Source organism: Dicentrarchus labrax, unplaced genomic scaffold (genome assembly GCF_905237075.1).
Source record: "Dicentrarchus labrax unplaced genomic scaffold, dlabrax2021, whole genome shotgun sequence".
Classification (NCBI taxonomy): Eukaryota; Metazoa; Chordata; class Actinopteri; family Moronidae; genus Dicentrarchus; species Dicentrarchus labrax.
Window position 1 is genome coordinate 11,628,530 of NW_026136705.1, and position 19,448 is coordinate 11,647,977.

Here is a 19,448-nt window from a genome sequence, read left to right on the forward strand (position 1 = left end):
CAAGATAACAGTACCAAAATAAACATACGTACAGATACAAATAAATAAAATAAAAACAAAGAAAAAACAAAAAAGAAGAAACAAACATAAACTTGAGTGCATCACTTTTAAGAAGGTATATGGTTTCCTTATGTTAGGGTAGTTCTAACGCTTGCCCTTTTGAGGAATGTAATAAAGGGTTTCCAGGTTTCTTCAAAGAAATTTTGTTTATTTCTATTATATATCTTCTCTAATACTATACATGAGGCCATTTCATTGGCCCATTCATTGATAGTTGGCCTATTCGTTTTCTTCCAATAAAGAGCAATAAGCCGTTTGGCTTGGAAGATACACATATCTGCAAGTGTATATTCCTTTTTCCTTAGTTTTAAGTTTAAAGGATACAAATCCAAATGTAGATCTTAGAAACAAGAAGGACCTCTGTAGATGCTAATAGCTAATTATGAACTCTGATCTCACAGGGAGGATTGCCTCTTGGCACTGACATTTTATTTTAACAAATTTTCCAGCCATTATTTTTGGGATTTGTGCAGTTTATGGCACAACTTTTTATGTTGATTTCCCCTATAAGCTCTCAGTCAATCCATTTTCTACCCCTGCTTGCTCGCGGATCTCATGACATTGCTAAGAAATCCATCTAATGCTAAGTGGCAACACTCAGGGAACTTAGGGAACACAAAATATAAATGAACCAAATGTGGAACTATAATAGTCCAAAAAAACATTGCTGAAAATTTGGTTATTGCTAGTCACCTGTTAACCAACTAGTCATTGTCCAGATCCTTCATTCAACCTTTAAAACAACAACAAAAAGCGGAGAGGAGGAAAGGGAAGACTAATGAACAGATAAAGAAAGGAAAAGCAGAGCCAGAAGGAAAGAAGCCCATCTTATCTAAAGGGTTCATCTGTGGCAGGCTACTATAGCGCTCCATCTCTTGTAATGAACATGATCCCAGAGATCTGCTGATCAAATGATCTCCAGCCAGTGGCACTCCAGTTAGAGAGACCAGCAGAGGAGGACGCGTCCGCTTCAACCGACACATCGCCTCTACGAAGGGAGCTCACAACAAAATCATTTGTAGGGAATTAAGACAAAAGTCTCCCTTTTGTTCTCGTTCCCTTGGGGTCCCGTGGATTTCTACACTTCTGAACAATGGCTCCTAGATGCAACTGAGAAATAGAGCTAAAACAGACTACAGCGGAAAACACACACACACACACACACACACACACACACACACACACACACACACACACACACACACACACACACACACACACACACACACACTAAAACTGTTAAGATCCCTGGGCACTTTTAGAGACTTCTGCTGGAATGTATCTGAGATGGAACATCCAATCTTCTTTAAAACCATGTCCTCTCCGTCTGATGTGTGTGTCTGTCTGAAATAAAGTGTGTGTAGCCTAAAGTTGTTTAGATAGCTGTTAAGATACATTCTTCTCTTGGGCATGTTTGGCTTTACTTTACATGGCACACACACACACACAAACACCTGAGCTAGACTACACCACGTCAACGTTGTGGCTGACAGACATATTCTTCATATACAGTCGGAGTCCCGTCTGGTGTGGATCCCCTGCTGCGCCCCGTCTCTACCTCATCCTTATTCCTGTTCCCATCCCTAATAAACACATACGTACACACCTATGTCTGCACCAGGTTCCCCATTTGGCAGGCGGTTGAGGTGAAGGCTGAAGGTAATGGTTTCCATTTTTCCTTAATGCCAGTGGGTCAGGGAGTGATGGCAGGGCAGAGCTTCATTACAGCAGCCCAGCAGGGCCCCATGTCTCCTGTAGGGATTCATTATGTTGCTGCGCCCCCCCCACCACCTCATACACACACACAATCACACACAAAACCCGGCTATACCCAGCACTCATCATAAGGGTTTCTATTTATTGTCAAATAATGTTCCTCTAGGTGTGTGTGTGGAGCTGTGAGGCTGTGACATCCACTCTTCTTGCTTTTTGAAGCAAACACTGTGTCAGCTGCATTTTTGCACACTTTTGTTCCAATGATAAGTTGCATTTGCTTGTTCTATTAACCAAATCCAACTTTTCCTCAAGAAAACATGAATTTTTTTAGAGCGTTAAACTGCCATGCCGGAAAATTTCACTCAGCCAGCCTGTGCACACTGCTGAGTGAAGAGCCAATATCGGATTGTGCTTTTCACTGCAAAAACAATTAATTGTTCATCACAATTCATTTCCACAGCAGGTGTACTATCTAAATTCTTATAGGGCAAAGCAAAACGACTGTGCTTAGATGGTTCTACGCACAAAGAGCCTTTTATGGTGCTTTAAAAGCCCCCTAAAATTGTATCAAATGGTAACAAAGTAGTATTGAAAACACATTTTCCAAAAGCATCTGGTCCTTATTTCAGATTTTTATTTTAACAAATCAAATGATCCTTTGACCCAACACAGTATATTGTACCGTCTACCCTCTCTTCCCCAGTTCAACACACCACCAGAAATACACACACACACACACACACACACACACACACACACACACACACACACACACACACACACACACACACACTAACACACATAGATAGAGATCAAGATTCATAAACAGGGACATTCATTTCTTATTTTCAGACCGTCTTTGTACAGACTACACAAGCAACACAAAAAGGCACATTTGCAACACACACACACACACACACACACACACACACACACACACACACACACACACACACACACACACACACACAAGCTGATTAATGGGAGCTTATATATATAGTTACTGCGCCCAGGTGCAGGGCTCCTGATCTCCTTTTGTCTACAGCAGCCTGGTGCACAGGCACACATTCATATTGATCCACTTTCTCTCTTCCACTGCTAATGCTGCCAAGGCAACACTTTTTAAAACTGTGGATGCAAAATTAATTTACACAACAAAGATGAATTCCTGTAGAAGAGCCTTTCACATTCTCTCACTTGAGTTACAGGGTCGTCTGTATGCTGAGTGAGCTCTGTAACCCCAGGACGTAGGAAACCCATTCAAAATACATTTGAAAAATGTGTGGCAGGCAATTGGAAAATAAATACACTGTTTTTAGCCCACTTCATGAATTCATGCATTTTGCACTTTTCATTAAACCTGTGGTGTTCTGCGGGAGGTTATGAGCTCTACAGTATACTCTATCAAATAGCAGGTGTGGTTACTGTGTTTATATGTAGACGTGTATATTTATTCAACGAGGTTCACTACATCTTCCGTACGGTTTTCATGCATGTGTTTAGCAGAGGTGGGATTAGAAACATTTGAAGGGGGGGGGCACTTTTAAAGAATGGGGGCACATTTGTAAAATGAGTAAAAAATGTGTTACGTCTCAAGTTTAAAGCCCAGGTTCCTGCAAATAATGAACTTTACATTATTAATAGCTACACTGTTAACTCGGTGTTATGCAGTAATGCCAAATAAGCAATTTTAAATATTCTAGCATGAAATATGAATAAATGGCTGCTATTTGTAACTACAAATAGCCTACAGCTAACAACAGCCAAGGCAACGGTGCTGTTTGTAGTTATTTTGTCTCTTTTTAGTTGTTTTGCAAATCTTTATTTTGTTCTTTTCGCATCTCTTTTTGTTTGTGTTATGTCTCTTTGTGGTCATTTAGCATCTCATTCTTGTCATTTTGTAGTTGTTTGATCGACTTTCTGACAAGAAATGTAAATAGTCCCTTAATACGGAGGCTCTGGTATAGAGAGCAGGCCTGTTCAGTAAACCATCCATGATACCAATAAGCTTATAACAAACTACCTATTACCATCTGAATCCGGGCCGTGACACACCTCTGGAGTTTAGAAATGTATGTTTTTATTAAAATAACCTTGTGGGGACAAATAAGTTGAAGATGAGTAGAAGGCCATGCACACCACTTGTTTGGTCTAATTTATTTATTAAAAAGTCAACATTTTGGTAGTTTCTAAAGACATGTCTTAAGACAAATATTGAGTTTTTAATAAATCAGTGCAGAGTTGATGAGTGTGTGCAGGTATTGACTTTTTTCTTTGGAAAAATAAAGTTGAACCAGTTCCTAATTTAGTAGCTTTCATCTGCTTTGCCTAATACATACAAGAAATAAAAACAAGGTTTGTATCATATTCATTGTGGCATGTTCTGCTCTACTTTTCTCCCAACTGAGTCTAGGGAATATGTGAACTGTGATGCCACAGCACAGCTGGATATATGATGCACATACCAGTGTCACTGGGTTGTTCTGACTTTTCCGGCTGACATTCCCTGTTGGACCTGAGGCAGCTACTGAACCCAGGAGATGTCTAGCTTAAGGGTTTAGCCTCAGGGCCAGAGGCTGTCAACACAATCACAGGGTTAATGTCAGACACACGGCTTTACACACACACACACACACACACACACACACACACACACACACACACACACACACACAGTGAGATCACCTTTAGCAGCACAGGGACAGAGCTTCCGGTTTTATCAGATAAACCACTGTTTCTTCATTGACTGTTTCCTCACACAACACATCATCGTCATGGTGAGCTCAACTTTTCACACTTGATTGATGTCTTCAATCTAATCGCCACTTTCTTTCTTGTATCGTTATTATTTATTTTCCTATTCATGCATGTGAGGTAGTTTGTCTCCCGTGCTAATCCAATCTGCGAGGTGGGATGGATGGATTGAGCGACAGATTAGGTTTGGTTAGGTTGTACACTGACACAGCCCCATGTGCGCTGTGGGTTGCCTCATAAGGGATAAGGAAGTCAAGGACAAGCAATTTGTCTGAGGTGTAAATTAATTTGCAACATAAAAAAAATAGATGCCGATATGGAAATGGAAGTAATTAAGATGATAGATTGGATGCAGCGTGTGAGATTCATGTGTCGTCGCTACAGTGCTCCCAGGATGGAGATTCACAGCCATAAGCATGGCTCAGCATGCACTGGGAACTGAGACACACACACACACACACACACACACACACACACACACACACACACACACACACACACTTGAAGTGGTCTTTGTTTGGAGGCTGCAGAAACGGTGTCCAACTAATTGCATGCTGTGTTGTGCATCTTTTTGTATTCCATTAACTATTTTATTATTTAATTATTTCTTTTTTTTTTCTTCTATTATCATAAATTGACAATTGGCATTTGAATCATCCTCTTCTTGAAAAACTCAGCAGCAATATCTCTTCGTCCCTGTTGCTCATAACATAAAATTCTATGACAACTGGATGAAGTAACCATCTCAGAAGAATAGTTCTACATTTTGGGGAAATTCTGGGGAATATCTTTCTTGAGAGCTAGATGAGAAGATCGATACCACTCTCACACCTGTATGATATATATTAAGCAAGAGCAAGCCGCTGGTTAGCTTAGGTTAGCAGTAAACAGTGGAAACAGGGGGAAACAGCTAGCCTGTCCAAAGGTTAAAAAAAAGCTGCCCATCAGCACCTAAAGATCACTAATTAAGACATTATATCTTGTTTATTCAACCTTAAGTGTAAAAATGACAAGTTGTGATTTTATGGGTTTCACAGAGGAAGTCCCTGTTCCCGCCCAAGAAATAGTCCAGCACATAACCGTAATCGTTAAAAAAACTATTTCTTGTATTGTAAGTATTTTTTGGGGTCTTTTATTGGGGGTATTTTATTTCCCAAAATGTTAAATTATTCTTTTAAATTCATCTGTAATCTCTAAATGCCATCTCTATTTGTTTATCTGTTGAAATTATTCACAGTATGTTCTCATAGTGCAACTGCTTGTTGTCTTATCTTCAATACTCTGTATCTGTTTAGTTCTTGTCTGTATCATTGTCTTTGTTGCTGCAGTGCCATACGGGGAATCATTAAAGCTTTACTTCATAATCTGATATAATCTCCAAAATGCACAAAGCTTGTACAAGTCAAAATCATTGAGAGTCTATGAGACTAAACAAAACATTTACATGCCCAGATGCACTCTGGGCCGGGGGCTTTAACCACCTCTGCAGTCCTCTGTATGAGCTTAGAGCAGACTGAATGACTCAGTGATAAACAGACCTATTACTGAGCTCTGATTGACCAGTCCACAGGCAGGCCCACTCACTCTAAAGATAGCAGAAGCTATTTTATTGCCCTGCTAATCTATCCCAACTCCCTGTATTTTATTTCCTCATCGGCTTTCTCTTTCTCTCTCTCTCTCTTTGCCCTCCCACTCTTTTATCTCTTTTTGTACAGTGCTCAAGGTCAACGGGTTTTTGCCTCCATTGACAGCAGTGGACAGTTTCCACAGGAAATGGTTTGATGTTCTCTTTAACAAGTCGCTTTTACATGGACTCTGACAAGTAATTCCCCTGTGTGCTTTCAAACCAGCTTCGTAGAGTTTCTGAGCAGCAACTTTTGGTTTGTCTCACCTCTATGAAAAGAATAAAATGTATATGATGATGTTATATGATAGACCTATTAAGGGGAGACACCATAGTTGAATAGGGTAAAAAAAATGTATCTTATCATTGTGTTTTATTTCCTTGAACGAGCCATTTTTATCTACAGATTACCTTCCACTGAGTCCACCTTGTTGAATTGCAATGTTTCTACAGTAGCCCAGAACGGACAAACCAAATGCTGACTGTAGATAGGACCTTTCTCATTTTTTACGAGTTCGTGGCCACCGTAGTTTCTCCCACTTGCTCCGTAGCCTGTTCTCATTCCCAGGTCGTCAAGCACAGACACGAGTGGTGTTACTTGTTACTTGGTTAATTTGGCCATGACAGGTGAAACAAGCATTATTAGGACACAGAAATCAACAACCATGATCATTTTAGCATTTAGCATATTAGCCAGACCCAGCATCCCAGCATCTGTTGGTCACGAAACATCATGGGTGAGTTTGACTTGGGTCACTCAGTGTGCTTGCCGGGTTCGCATTAAACCAATGGTTGTTTGGTTAATAGCCTACTCTATTAATAATGTACTAATATTTTCCACCACAAGGGCCAGTGTGTAACATTTAGGAGGATCTACTGGTAGAAAAAGAATACAGTATTCATAGATATGTTTTTATTATGTATGTATATATGTGTGTATAATCACCTGAATGTAGGAATCGTTGTGTTTTCGTTATCTTAGAATGAGCACATAACGATATGTTACAGTAATAGAAAGTTAATGTTATTTGTTGCTTTCAGCTCTGCTAAAAAGCAACCTGGACCCACTTCTGTTATTAATCATTTCAGTGAAAAGTAGCAGCTATTGTTTATCATTGTTTATCTTTTAACTGCTTTAGTGTTTTTTGAGGCTTTTCTTTTTTTTGTTCTGTCACTTGCTCTCAGTAAACTCTGGTCCAGTTGGAAATGAGGCCACCACTAAAGGTTAGAGAAGCGAGTTTGTGACCGGAAAGCCGTATGATCAATCCCCCTGACCGGCAGGATAAATCTGGGTGGGGGAAGTGAAAGGCAGCGCTTGCCTCTTCCTCATTACCACCACTGAGGTTCCCTTGAGCAAGGCCCTTAACCCCAACCACTCAAGTGGAGCTGCTCAGTGGCCAGCAGATTACACTGTGGTTGTACTGTGCATGTGTAGCATGTGTGAATGTGATCAGGGCTGGTCCTCTCAGTGAACCCGACCTTACATATTAGCAATTACAGGTCTATCTACCAAAGTACTGAATCTTTGAAAACTCTTCCTCTTTTCATTCTCTCTCCTTTTTTCTCCCTTCCTTAATCTTTTTCAGAAACATTTATTGGGGAGTTGTGTTTTAGTTGCCGCTGTGTACGTGATCACCTTAAGCCAAATGTTTCAAGAAATGTAGGTAGTCGGAGGAGCGTCATTAGCATAATTTCCCAGAGGCGCACTGAGCTTAATTATCAACATGGCTGTGTGCAGACTAGAGCACAGCTCATCACATTAGGATGGAGTCCCTGCTGTTTAGGCCCACGCTCCACCAGGTCCCAGCTGACTACCTGAAGATTCATTGCTGGCATAGTTCAACTCACAACAACTCTGAAAACTTTCGTCTGCCACACTACAGTTCCTCACCTTGAGCACACCAAGGGGTTGAAATAATGGAGCAAACTCAATGCACATTTAGATATGTAACTTCAGAGACTCTTGTGGACCATCTGTTGTGGTCTGTAGACAACGCTGCATGTTATTTCAACTAATTTTCTTCTAAAGGTTTTTCATATAGAGCGACATGTTGTATGTGCTCTTCTCAGGGATGCTCATTTCTCTGCTACTGCTTTATCCTCATCTGCTGAATGCACATCTGTGGTTTGGATGTCCCTCTGTTTTCTTCTCCACGCTGCTAGACTGAAGGTTGAGGCAAAAGTGTGTGAAAAACAGAAACCATCCATCTCCAACTCCATTCACCTGTAGATAGAAGGGCAAATGGAAATACTCCTTGTGTGCGGCCAGTGAAAGGCAATTTCCTAGAGACACAGCACTGTTGCACTGCCCTTTGTTATGCTTTCATTACTTGACACACACACGGTCACATTTCGAGCAGTCTTTCAGATGTATTTCTTAAACTGCCCTTGAGCCAAGCACTCTTTCCCAGTTGTTGTAGCTCTTTATCAAGACAGTCCTGTATATATGTGTGTATGCAAGCGCCTATGCATAATTGTATGTGTCCGTGTATGTACGATATAATTGAGTGTATGTGGGTCACACTCTTGTTTACCGCCCCGGGCTGTTGCTGTGAATCAGCACCTCATTTACATCAACTTGCCCGATCACATCTAGGTTATTATTATCTATATGGGAGTAGACAGGCATCAGCTCACCTGTTCTATTCATGGAAAATGCTTGCTTATGGAAAAAGAAAAGTAGAGACAAGATGATAGAGAATGTGGCGGAGTAAGACGCAGCTGAAGAACAGTAGTTCTGATGTATAGCTTTGGGCCTGCATCTGTAATTAAGCAACATTTTGCAGCTTTTTCAAGCATATGTTTCCTGTCACTGTGTTTCATCAATGACAAACATGGCCGGCAACACAAACAAATGAGCTCCGTGTTGGCAAATCAAGATTTATTAGATGCATTTTGTTGTTGTTTTGCATTGGCCTGCAACTTTACCTGGAAGAAGGCAGACATTATCCCTGGTGGAGAAGAAAAATATGTGTTTTCCTCTCCACTGGCTGCTGTGTTGATGTTTCTGCTATGCAAGGTAATGTGACTCAAACATGTCCGTGGTAATGTAAGGGCACAGTCTAATGTGCATGCTCTCTCATGTGTCTTTGAAGTGAATAGTAGCAGTAGATAATGTCCTTGTTTGGACAGCAGCCAGATAAGAAGATTCTCTCGAGAGTGAGAGTAAGCAGTGGGTGCTGGTGACATGAAGGATATACTGTAAGTAACACCCAAAGGCCCACTGAGGTTCTGTGCTTATTCTTTCAGTGTTTTTTGTATTTACACGTCTGACTGCCCTCATCCCGGTGGAGCTGGTGGTCTCCACCTGACTGTCTGTCTGGCTTGTAGGTCAAAGAAGATAAGCAGGGCATTAAGTCTATTCTAATATATTCTAGTTCCCTCTTGCTGCCTGCAAGGCTTGAATGTATATTGTATAACCTGTCCGGTCTTATTTTTCAATGTCACTGTCTTTCTCTTGCTGACTTCTCATTATAAAATGCTTTAAAGTGCCTCTATAAAGGAGCACACAAAGACAGTTAGTGAACTAAGCTACTGTTCAACTGTAAATCTTATGTAAGGGTTTAACAGAACCCTATTGTTTACGCAGTGAATCATTCTGCTTCAGCAATAGACTACTGTACACCAGGTTTTACTGCACGCTAGTTGTCTCGACAGGCGTCTTTCTGTCTAGGCCGGGGTGACAATAATCAGTGCATTTAATATATTTTATGTAACTGTTTGCCAGAGGGAGAAAACAGACAGATGACACCACGGCAAAGCAGGAATTAAAGAGCACTGCATCTACAGTGGGGGAGCCACCCATTTCCTATTGAGTTTAATTCAACCCTTCCCATTGCTAACCGAGTTATGACAATCAGCACAGGGTGGAAATAGAGTTTGATCCAAAGCAGAGGTCTTGGTATTATAATGAAAGTGGCCTTGAAGCTCACAGAATTGAATTTTTTATTAGTAATATCTTGGGAAGAATAAAATTGAGGAGATACAATGTGTATGAATGTCTGGGACTACAGTATATTGGATTTCTGACATTTCTGACAACAGTTGATTCCAGATATACCAGATTTCTACAAGTGAACGCAGGCTTTCACATTATATGACGCATGAGTGGTCCTATGATTTGTGCGTTTCTAGGTTTATGTAATAAACTAAGCCAGTGAATTCTGTGTAAAAGGTCTGTGATGAAATTGATTCAGTGTCACGCTTGGACGCCAGGTTATCACACACCTTCCTGCCCCACAAACCTATTCAATCTCTTTCTATCATCCTCACTGCTGTGAGCCTGTTCCAGCGTCTCCGAGAGCAGCTTTCCATTTCTCGCTACACCACTGAGAAAGAGATTCAAGGTTAATTTAGTTCATTTAGTTACTAAAAGCAGCACATCGTCTTTGTATGGTAGCACAATGCTCTGTTTTATTTAATTTTCCTTCTCTCCTCTACTACCCTTGCCGTGGATGCACACACAAAGAGCCTTTCCACAGAAAGAGAGAAGCAAGCACATACAGGTATTTGCTATTCATTAGCGTACACAAAGGCCTCCGCAGCCTTGCAGCTACCTGTGAAAACAGGCCAGAGCTGATCAACAATGAAATCCAGTGCTCTTGGACGCTTCTGGCAGTTTTGCATTTCCAAATCAATATTTTACTTCCTCACTCTGAGTTCTGAGCCCACTTCAAAGCTGATGAAGTGTGCATTCAAACAAGTTGTCAGCAGTGACAAATACAGCGAGTAATCCAAGAAGGTTTTTAAGATTAACAGACTGTAAGTAAGTTAAATGACAACCCTGTGAAAAGGTAATTTAAGAAACTCAAAATAATGCAGAAAATTGCCACTTCTTCATATAAGCTCTAATTCTGAGAGGTTTATGTTTGTTTTGGCGTCCTGTGAATTTCCACTTCCTGTGAATAAACACACGCATTGAAAGATCGTGACCCCTTCTTTGGGACTGTGTAAAGTTTGCAATGAAACTGGGACACATTAGTGCCCAGCTAACTGGAGGTCTCTCCATTATTCACTGTCTCATCATCTCTGAGCCATTATGATAGTCTTGTGTACTCAGCGGCACTCATCTGATCGGGGCTGACAGACTCTCTCCACACCTCTTCACTTTCATTCCACTCTGCAGAAAAGGTCTGGCCAAGCTTGACTCTCCTCCCTGTCTTGAGTTCTTACAAATGCGGCCCATTGATTGGGGGTTGGGAGGTTAGTAAACTGCTACTTGGGTCTATTAGGAGGTAAATGATGGAAGCACTTTTTACTGCCTGGTGGCTACTGTGGACAGCCTGTAAGGGACTGTACGGAAGTTACAGGGGTGGGCAGGGGGGAAGAATCTTCCAGCACCCTCCTCAGTGTTATTATTATTTTCTTTGGAATCCCACCCTATCTCAATATATTACCAGAATAACCAATAGCCACTCACTCAGCCACTATTTTTGCATAAAGAGCTGCTAGAAAAAGATGGTGCTATAGCCTGATAACTATGAGACCAGAAATCAGATATCCCTCAAATCAATTACATGATGCCTGAGTCAAAACAAAAGCCATCTTTGTGGTATAACAAGAAAGAAGTAATCTGGAAAATGTGAGTTTATCCATGTTTGACCACATTTTTACAACAGTAATTGTAACAGTCTCTGTTTGAAGCTCAGTCGTGGCTTTTGTCAGTTGATTTTTGTTATCAACAATACTAAAGTATTACTAAAGTATTGTTATGGTTATTCTTCTTTCATCATCACCCGCTGACTTTCTTACACAGCCACCGCTATTATCTTAGCCAATGGTGTCAACTACACAGAGGCATTCAGTTTGCCGTGTTAAGTGGGATTCCACATACACATAATGCCCTCCTGGCTCCAAAAGTAATGAACACTTTTAGGCTCGCTGCATGACGTCTTGGTGTCATGTCAGCCTCTTTCATCACACTGCCCATTCCTCAAAGGATTAGACTACCGGGCTGTGTAAGACCCTGTCAAAATTAAACTCGTCCACCCCGCAGTGGGAACTAGAATGCTGTTTCACATCTCTACCATAATTAAAGGTTTGGAACAAAACATAGACTTCATTGTTCTGAATTATGCATCATGTACAGTATTCAATACATGGTCATTCATGGAGTACTCCACCAATTTTGTATAGTACTATAAAAATTGACTAAAAAAGGACTGTAAGGTCTGGATATTGGTATTTGTTAACACGTGTAGATGAATATCTGTATGTGTGTCTCAACAATTATGTGTAAATTATCTATGAATTGTTGTATGTTTTAATGTTTTTAATGTGATCTTTTGGGATTAGACATTGAGCTAAAAGATATTTAAATAAATCAAATCAAATCAAAATCTGGTGCCTACCTTACCCACAATGCAACTCGACTGCCAGCAAGCGGAGATTTGAGTGTGTTATGATAGTGTCTAATATATCCTCAAGCCTCAAGACTCAAGCAGAGATGAGGAGTGGGCTACAGATGTCTCACCTCTAACTCCACACCTCCAGGTTTTTTTCATTTTCAAACTTGTAGTACGTATAGTGTCAAAAGGCTTTGTACAACACTTTTCACATACGCAGTAGTCCCCCCCCAAAGACCTGTGAAGACTTTGATCTGCTGCGTTTCCTTTTAAGACGCGTAAATGTGCTTTGGTTTCGTTTCATCCGTCTCAGATTTGAATGATAAAATTGATCCACTTCGAGTTAGCCTCTGATACGAGGTTGATTTTGGTTTTTCGAAGGTTCTCCTCTCATTAAAGGCTTGCAGAGACCCAGTCAGCCCAAGCTGCAGCTTATCTGATCCAGACACCCGCCCTGCGTACCCTCCCAGTCTGATTGATAAAATCCAGCCCTCACCCTGCTTACCTGACACTTGTAAAGAGACTGCTGTCTGGATTCCATTTCTTTATTGATTATTTGGGGGTTATGCTGTGTTGTTCATCATTTATCCGTTGTGGTTTGCTTTAAATTCCATCATTTCGGTGTGGGAAGGGAAGTGGCCTTGGGTTGTGAGCGCATGCCTGTGTCTTTGTGTTTCTTCCACAAAAGCCAATGATAGTTTGATAAAGAAGGTCATTAAAGTGTCATTAGGCAGTGAGCTTTGAGGCGCCGGGCCCATGAAGATAAAACATGGGGCCACTCTGAGAGCTGGGAGGGGTGGGTACAGGGTTGGGATACGCAAGGAGATCCACAGAGAGACACTACAGCAGGCTAGACAAACCACACTCAAGAGATACCTCTCCTTTACCCATTCAGACCTCTTTCTTTGTTTCTTCCCCATCATTCTGCTTTTCTCTTCCTAACAGTCAATCCCGAAACCCCCTGTGTGCAACTAGAACTAGAACATCAGTGAAAGCTTCCTACCTCCTCATCCCTGTTCTACTATCACAATCTTTCACTGCCCACACAAACCATCGATTCGATACTCATACAGCTACTGCTCTGCAGCTCTCATATGAGCACTGTTTCTCCCTGACCATGAAGCCGCTGCCCTTGAAAGTAGCAAAACAGACATCTCCTGAAATCAATACAGCGTAATAAAAGATATGTTTGTTGTGTTTTCTAGAGGGCTGCTCACTATCACAAGTTCAAGCTTTTCCAGTAACCCCCAGCTCTCCAAAGCTAAAACAACTATGACACCTGGCATTGTAATGGAAATCCAGCCAGGACTCAGAATGACTAAGAGCAGCAATGATAGCGTGTAGCGCAGTCGATAACTGCTTGGCAGCACGGGCTGGGAGTCTTGACTCAATTTGTAAAAGCGAGCCGCTCTCGGGCTGCATGGGCGCTGAGGACAGTGTCTGAGAAAGCTGATCGCAGTACAAGTGCAGGGGGGTGCTTCTTTTTACGAAGCCCTAGAGTTTTAAAATGAGGAGGGCAAATGGATTTGAGGAGACATGAGTCATTTTACATTAGACGTTTCTGTCAATTAAAGGTAATCAGAGCTCTTGTTGTTCTATATATTAAAAGCTCTGTTCTGCCAGTTGGACTTATAAAACTATCTAGGTTATGATTTATTTTTATACATATAACAAAAGGCAACAAGTCATAAGTCTCTGTGCAAATGGAGGTACTTCAGTACTGATGAAGTATCTGAATTACTCACTTGACCCTGACTGTTTTCTGCAAACCCTCTACTGCCACCAAGTGGCTCTCACTTGGAATACCAATACAGCAGATAAATCTAGCCCTGGGAGTGTTAAAGGGTTGGTTTTATTTGATCTATGATAGAATAAACTTCAGAATAAACATGCAATGTGATTTTTCCTCCAACCGCCTATATGAATACAGTGTTCACTGTCTAACCCACTCTGTCTTCTTTCACTCTCTCTTCTCTGCAGTGTTCATCATGGCTGCTGGACTGCTGGTCTACCCCTTCGGCCTAAACTCCTCACTGGTCAGGTCCTTCTGCGGGGACTCTGACATCTACTACGCTGGCGAGTGCCAGATTGGCTGGGGCTACATGCTGGCTATTGTGGGAGTCATGCTCACCGTCTTCTTGCCCTTTTTTGCTAAATATGCACCGAAGGAGCAGCTGTCCCCCACCCCTTTGCCCACGCTGTTATAGTGCATTGATACGATGTCTTGTTTTTTTCCCTCCTGACCACTCTCTCTAACCTGGGCTTGATGTCATGGAGAGACACATGCATCCCGTTTTTTTAAAGGCGATGCTGTTTGGGAAGCCCCACTCAGTGATAAGTGAAGCTGACGCTCAACAACAAACACTGTCTTCCTGCATCTGTTATGTAATTAATTCAAATTCAGTTCATTTAAATGGAATGTTTTATGTTACAATGATACTCTGTGGTTATCATTTTTACCCTCAAATCTAACAGTTTTGTCAGTTCTAGAGATGATGCAGTCAGAAAATGCAAGGACTGATAACCTCATTTCACATGATTTAAAAAAAATGAACACGAACATAACAAGTGAGTAAGAAAATGTTTTTTTTCCTTCCTTTCAGTCAACATATGTAACATTCCAAAAGAGACTGGAAGTTGGCTGCATAAAGAGAGTGGAAGCATGAGATTATGTGGCAGTATGACTCGTCCAATCAAATAATGTTTCAGTAAGAGGTTTTCAAGAACATGCGACTCAACAGGAGAGCCCCTTCGAACGGTTGGAGATGGATGATATTAATGGATCCACGCGTCCCAGCTCTTAAAGACTTGCATCCAGTGGCGATGTTTTGTGCTGCAGCATTTGGACTGTACATATGGTCTGTATTAAACAGGGCTGATGTTTGAGGTTTCAAATTAAAAACATTGAAAAGAGAACTCTGACACTTTTGCTCTTTAGACTTTTTCTGCCTTCCAGTCTTGGGACCAGGCAGCGAACTAGTGGGAGTCGAGAAGACGGTTTAGCTTTCAAAGACATTCAGTAACTGTCACAAAGAAAAGAACACAGCATCAGACCTGCCGAGAGGACACGTGGAAATGTCTTCTCATAACAAGGAGGTGAATCATTAAAAATAAGTAGTGGTTTCAGAGCAGTGTTGTCAAAACCGTTATGTTGTGATACTGATACTGCATCCTTTTGTTAGCCTTTTCCCCCCAGAATTGTTTGTGTAATGTAACTCGCTTGTTGAAAATAAGCAATTGTTTTCTGTCTACAACACACAATACTAAACACTCTAATTCAGGAAAAAATGATTGCAAAAGGCAGGGAGATGTAGGAATTTTGTCAAAAATGCATGATAAGATGGGCTTTGTTAATGGTAGAACAATTGATCTAGATTTTAAATGTGATCTGACCAACTTGTGCCTTTTAACATAACCAAGACAAGTGTTTAATACAATTATCAGGTTATCATATTTTTCTGCTGAAAAACTGTGGATCCTGTTGTGTGATGTGTTTTTTTCTCTTATATTTTTTTCCTCTCAGTGGTAAAGAGTTTTCTCCTGTACTTGATGCAGTATGATCTCATTAACTTGAGAAAATGTTCTGGAGGATAAAAAAGATGATGTCTTCTAATCTGTAGAGGTAATGACAGAGAGAAGGAAAAAAAAAGAAAAGCAGTGTACTTGTGTTAAATTATGCCCTGAGACATTTTTGCCAATTACCTAGAAGAGGTAACTTGAATTGCGATAATAAAAGGTTGTGACATGCAGCTAACAGATTAATTCCTGGCATCATTGTCTAATGTGATTTAGAAAGTGAGTGGTAGAGGAAGCTGTACAAATTGAAGTTTGCCTTTGGTTATCTGTGCTGAGCTGACACATTATTCTCATTATGTGTAAAATGTGGCTTAAAATAATTAGCTCCTCAAATAAGCTAATGTGTTGCTGTGTTTTCGTTAACCTACTTCTCCTTTTAAGCGCTGGCACCATTCCCATCATGTTCCAAGGACAAAATGTCTACTTCTCCACTTACTGTCCCTGTACACTGCCAATTTCAGCAAGCTAGACTCCCTTTTCTAGTGGGTGTTTATGTGCGTATTAGTGTTAAATAATGGGTTGGATTTTGATAATGGGTTAATCTTTAAATATTCCCCAAATTTTGGTTCCCATAATGACATGTCCTGACATTAAAACAATTACTGTGATTATGTTGCCATATTTGAAAGAAGGTCAGGAGAGAAATGTTGGTATTGTATTGGACCTCATACTGTGCTTGACTGTGGGAATGACTAGCGTGACTGCACTGGACTTATTCCCCTATTTGTTGATCCATTGTGTGTAAAGTCTCAGCACTGGTGAAACTGTTTTGGTAGAGTAGAGTTATTGTTTTTTTTCCATTGTGATGTTTGACTGTAAATAAACTAATTGTACTTGATATCACGTTATTCTTAACTGCCCCGTTTTTCAAAGATATATTTTGAGATATTACCTCACCGTGTTTGCTTTCCCCTGAATTAACCTCTAAACAATGTTTGCTGTTCTGTGAATTTTCTTTGTAATAAAAATATTTCCGAAATTACAAAAAGAGAGGCTTTACTTTCCGTTAAAGTTTTGGTTACATGAAACAACTCTTTATATATTTGGTTGACAAATAAATACAAAGACATCTACGCCTACACAGCATGCCAGAGAATTCAGCTGTTAAAGTTCAGTACAAGTGCACTTTGCTTGCAAACAACAAGCTAATGGCAACAGCACACTTCACAAATAAAAAAACCTTTAATAATAGCTTAAACATGCTTTGTAAAACTACTGGGACTTTAAGCCACAACAAACGTTATCTATTACAATATAGCACTAAGCTTGGCTCTCATGTACCCTCATAAAATACTGGTATACTTTCTACCTATCAGTCTCGCTGCTGAAGATACCTACTCTTGCTCAGACTTCACTGAGTGATTTGACCAGCACTCTCATTTCTGCATCGCAGGCTTTGACAGCCTCCAGAGCATTCCTCAGCTCTGAGGGCAGGCCGGGTCTGACGGACACACATATCAGGACATCTCTACTGCGGTCGTAGTTCCCCACACAGCGATGGACTTGACCACGAATGAGACGAGGCAGTTCCTGCTCCTGTTGGATACGAGCCAGAAATCAGGATTAAGTCAAGTTAGATTCCAGTGCTATTATATGTTTTGCCACTGCTTTAGATATTTCCAAAGTGCCAGTGTCATGCTGCCACCTCATAAAGAAGGCAGATGATGATGCTTGGCAACAGAACATTTTGAAGAGGACTTTGAAGAAGGTCCCATTTATTAGCAAAAATATTTATGACACAGAAGCAAAAACAGCGAAATTTCAACAAAAAATAAAGAAAAGAAAAGACTAATGAAGGCAGCAGCTGCTGCCTCCTCCCTCCGCTCCAGTGAATGGCATCTTCTCAGCTTCACCTAACTGGAACTACCACCTGCTCAGGTAAGTAAATAGATATCAAGAATCACTAATCATACAAAATTATTAATTATTTCTCTGTTACTGCTAACATCACAATATAGCTATGGGCACACATGCCAAGAGGACATAATGATGCAAACCTATTTTCACTGTCACTGATTGAACAGCTCATCTACCCCAACATCACAGGCAGAACAACTGCACAATCACACACCCCTTTCAATAGAGCATAACCCTGTGAAACAAAAGTTAAACAAACTAACATGGTTGTAATATTTGTATGACCTGATTGATAAATTATCCAATTAACTCAAACATTGCACTAAAATTATCCCCACTCAATATTGGGGAAGAGGAGCTAGTGAAAAGGGAGAAGATAAATCTTTTCACAGCCATCATAAAAACTATTCACTAACACCAACACCAGATGTTCAAATCGAAACCAAGGTCACTGAAGAAACATATTCATACATACTTGCACTCATATATACTGAGAGGTTTACTTGTACAAATATACAGTATAACCAAAGTGCAAAGTGCAAGGTTTTTACCCAACTCACATTTTCATAGAAGACACACTGCACAACCTCCTTCCCGTCTCTCATGAGGAACTTCTTGGCTCCGTGGCGACCCTGTGTGACCGCAGAGTCTAGAGTAGCTGAGGGAAGAGCACAGATTGTCAATCTAATCGTGTTTAAAAATACTTAAGAGTACACATCAGAGATAACACCTAATCAACTGACCAAATATCTCAAATAAGTACGGGACTTTGTCTTTAAACTGGCTCCAGTGCCTCATGCCATCAATAACTGCAGTCAGGATCCTCAGAGAGTTCTCAATGGCTGGCTTCACTGGAAATGTTGCCTGCTGAGCACAAATACAAATGAAATTAAAAAAAATACTGATGTCCTTCAGTTATAATAAGTTGGGGTAAGACACCTCAGAAACTGGTGGTGGGGCAGAATTGGGGGATATCATATTATGATGGCATCTAAATAATGGCATATCTATTAATGACTACACCATGTGATGACATCATATGACCCACAAAAGACCCATATGTTCCCATAAAAGACCAAACACTGCACAATATAGGACAGGATTTACTTATTTATTAAGAGATTCTTTTGTGTTTACATCCTACATTAGCGTTTTAGCTTGAGTGATCATAACTCTTAAATGAAGCATGAAAGACTTATTGACTGACATAAATGTGATGTTTTTTACGCTTAGGTGTTTGCCCTCTCACTTCCAGCCATGGTCCCCGTCTACCTCATCTGTTTCCAAAGCAGTAGTGGAAGCTTACTCAAGTGCTTTATTGTAGATTACAATTTTGAGGTACTTGTACATAACTTTTTTTTTTGCCAATTTTGCTAATCTAATAATTTTATATTATTCTTAAATGTGCCATTCTGCATAAAGAGTATGCAAAAAAAAAAATCTGAATCCAGGACTTTTAGCTTCCTGTATTACTTGAGTATTACATTACATCACTCACACTTTTACATAAGTAAAAG

At 40.5% G+C, this 19,448-nt stretch overlaps 2 protein-coding genes across 2 annotated transcripts in view; one reads left to right on the forward strand and one right to left on the reverse strand.

Moving 5' to 3' along the window:
- Nucleotides 1–16,912, forward strand: part of LOC127363509 (LHFPL tetraspan subfamily member 7 protein) — a 93,271-nt gene extending 76,359 nt beyond the window's left edge. Inside the window, exon 3 of the mRNA XM_051400023.1 lies at nt 14,479–16,912. Coding sequence (XP_051255983.1) covers nt 14,479–14,705 — 227 coding nt within the window. The 3' untranslated portion in view covers nt 14,706–16,912. The remainder of the gene's footprint in view (nt 1–14,478) is intronic.
- Nucleotides 16,913–17,154: 242 nt separating this feature from the next.
- LOC127363513 (spermatogenesis-associated protein 22) lies at nt 17,155–18,792 on the reverse strand. Its single transcript, XM_051400028.1, has 3 exons — nt 18,675–18,792; nt 18,492–18,589; nt 17,155–17,610 (listed from the first exon to the last, which is right to left on the reverse strand). Exons 1-3 carry the CDS (start codon nt 18,727–18,729, stop codon nt 17,419–17,421), a joined length of 345 nt encoding a protein of 114 aa, XP_051255988.1. The 5' UTR covers nt 18,730–18,792; the 3' UTR covers nt 17,155–17,418.
- Between the last annotated feature and the right edge of the window lie 656 nt (nt 18,793–19,448).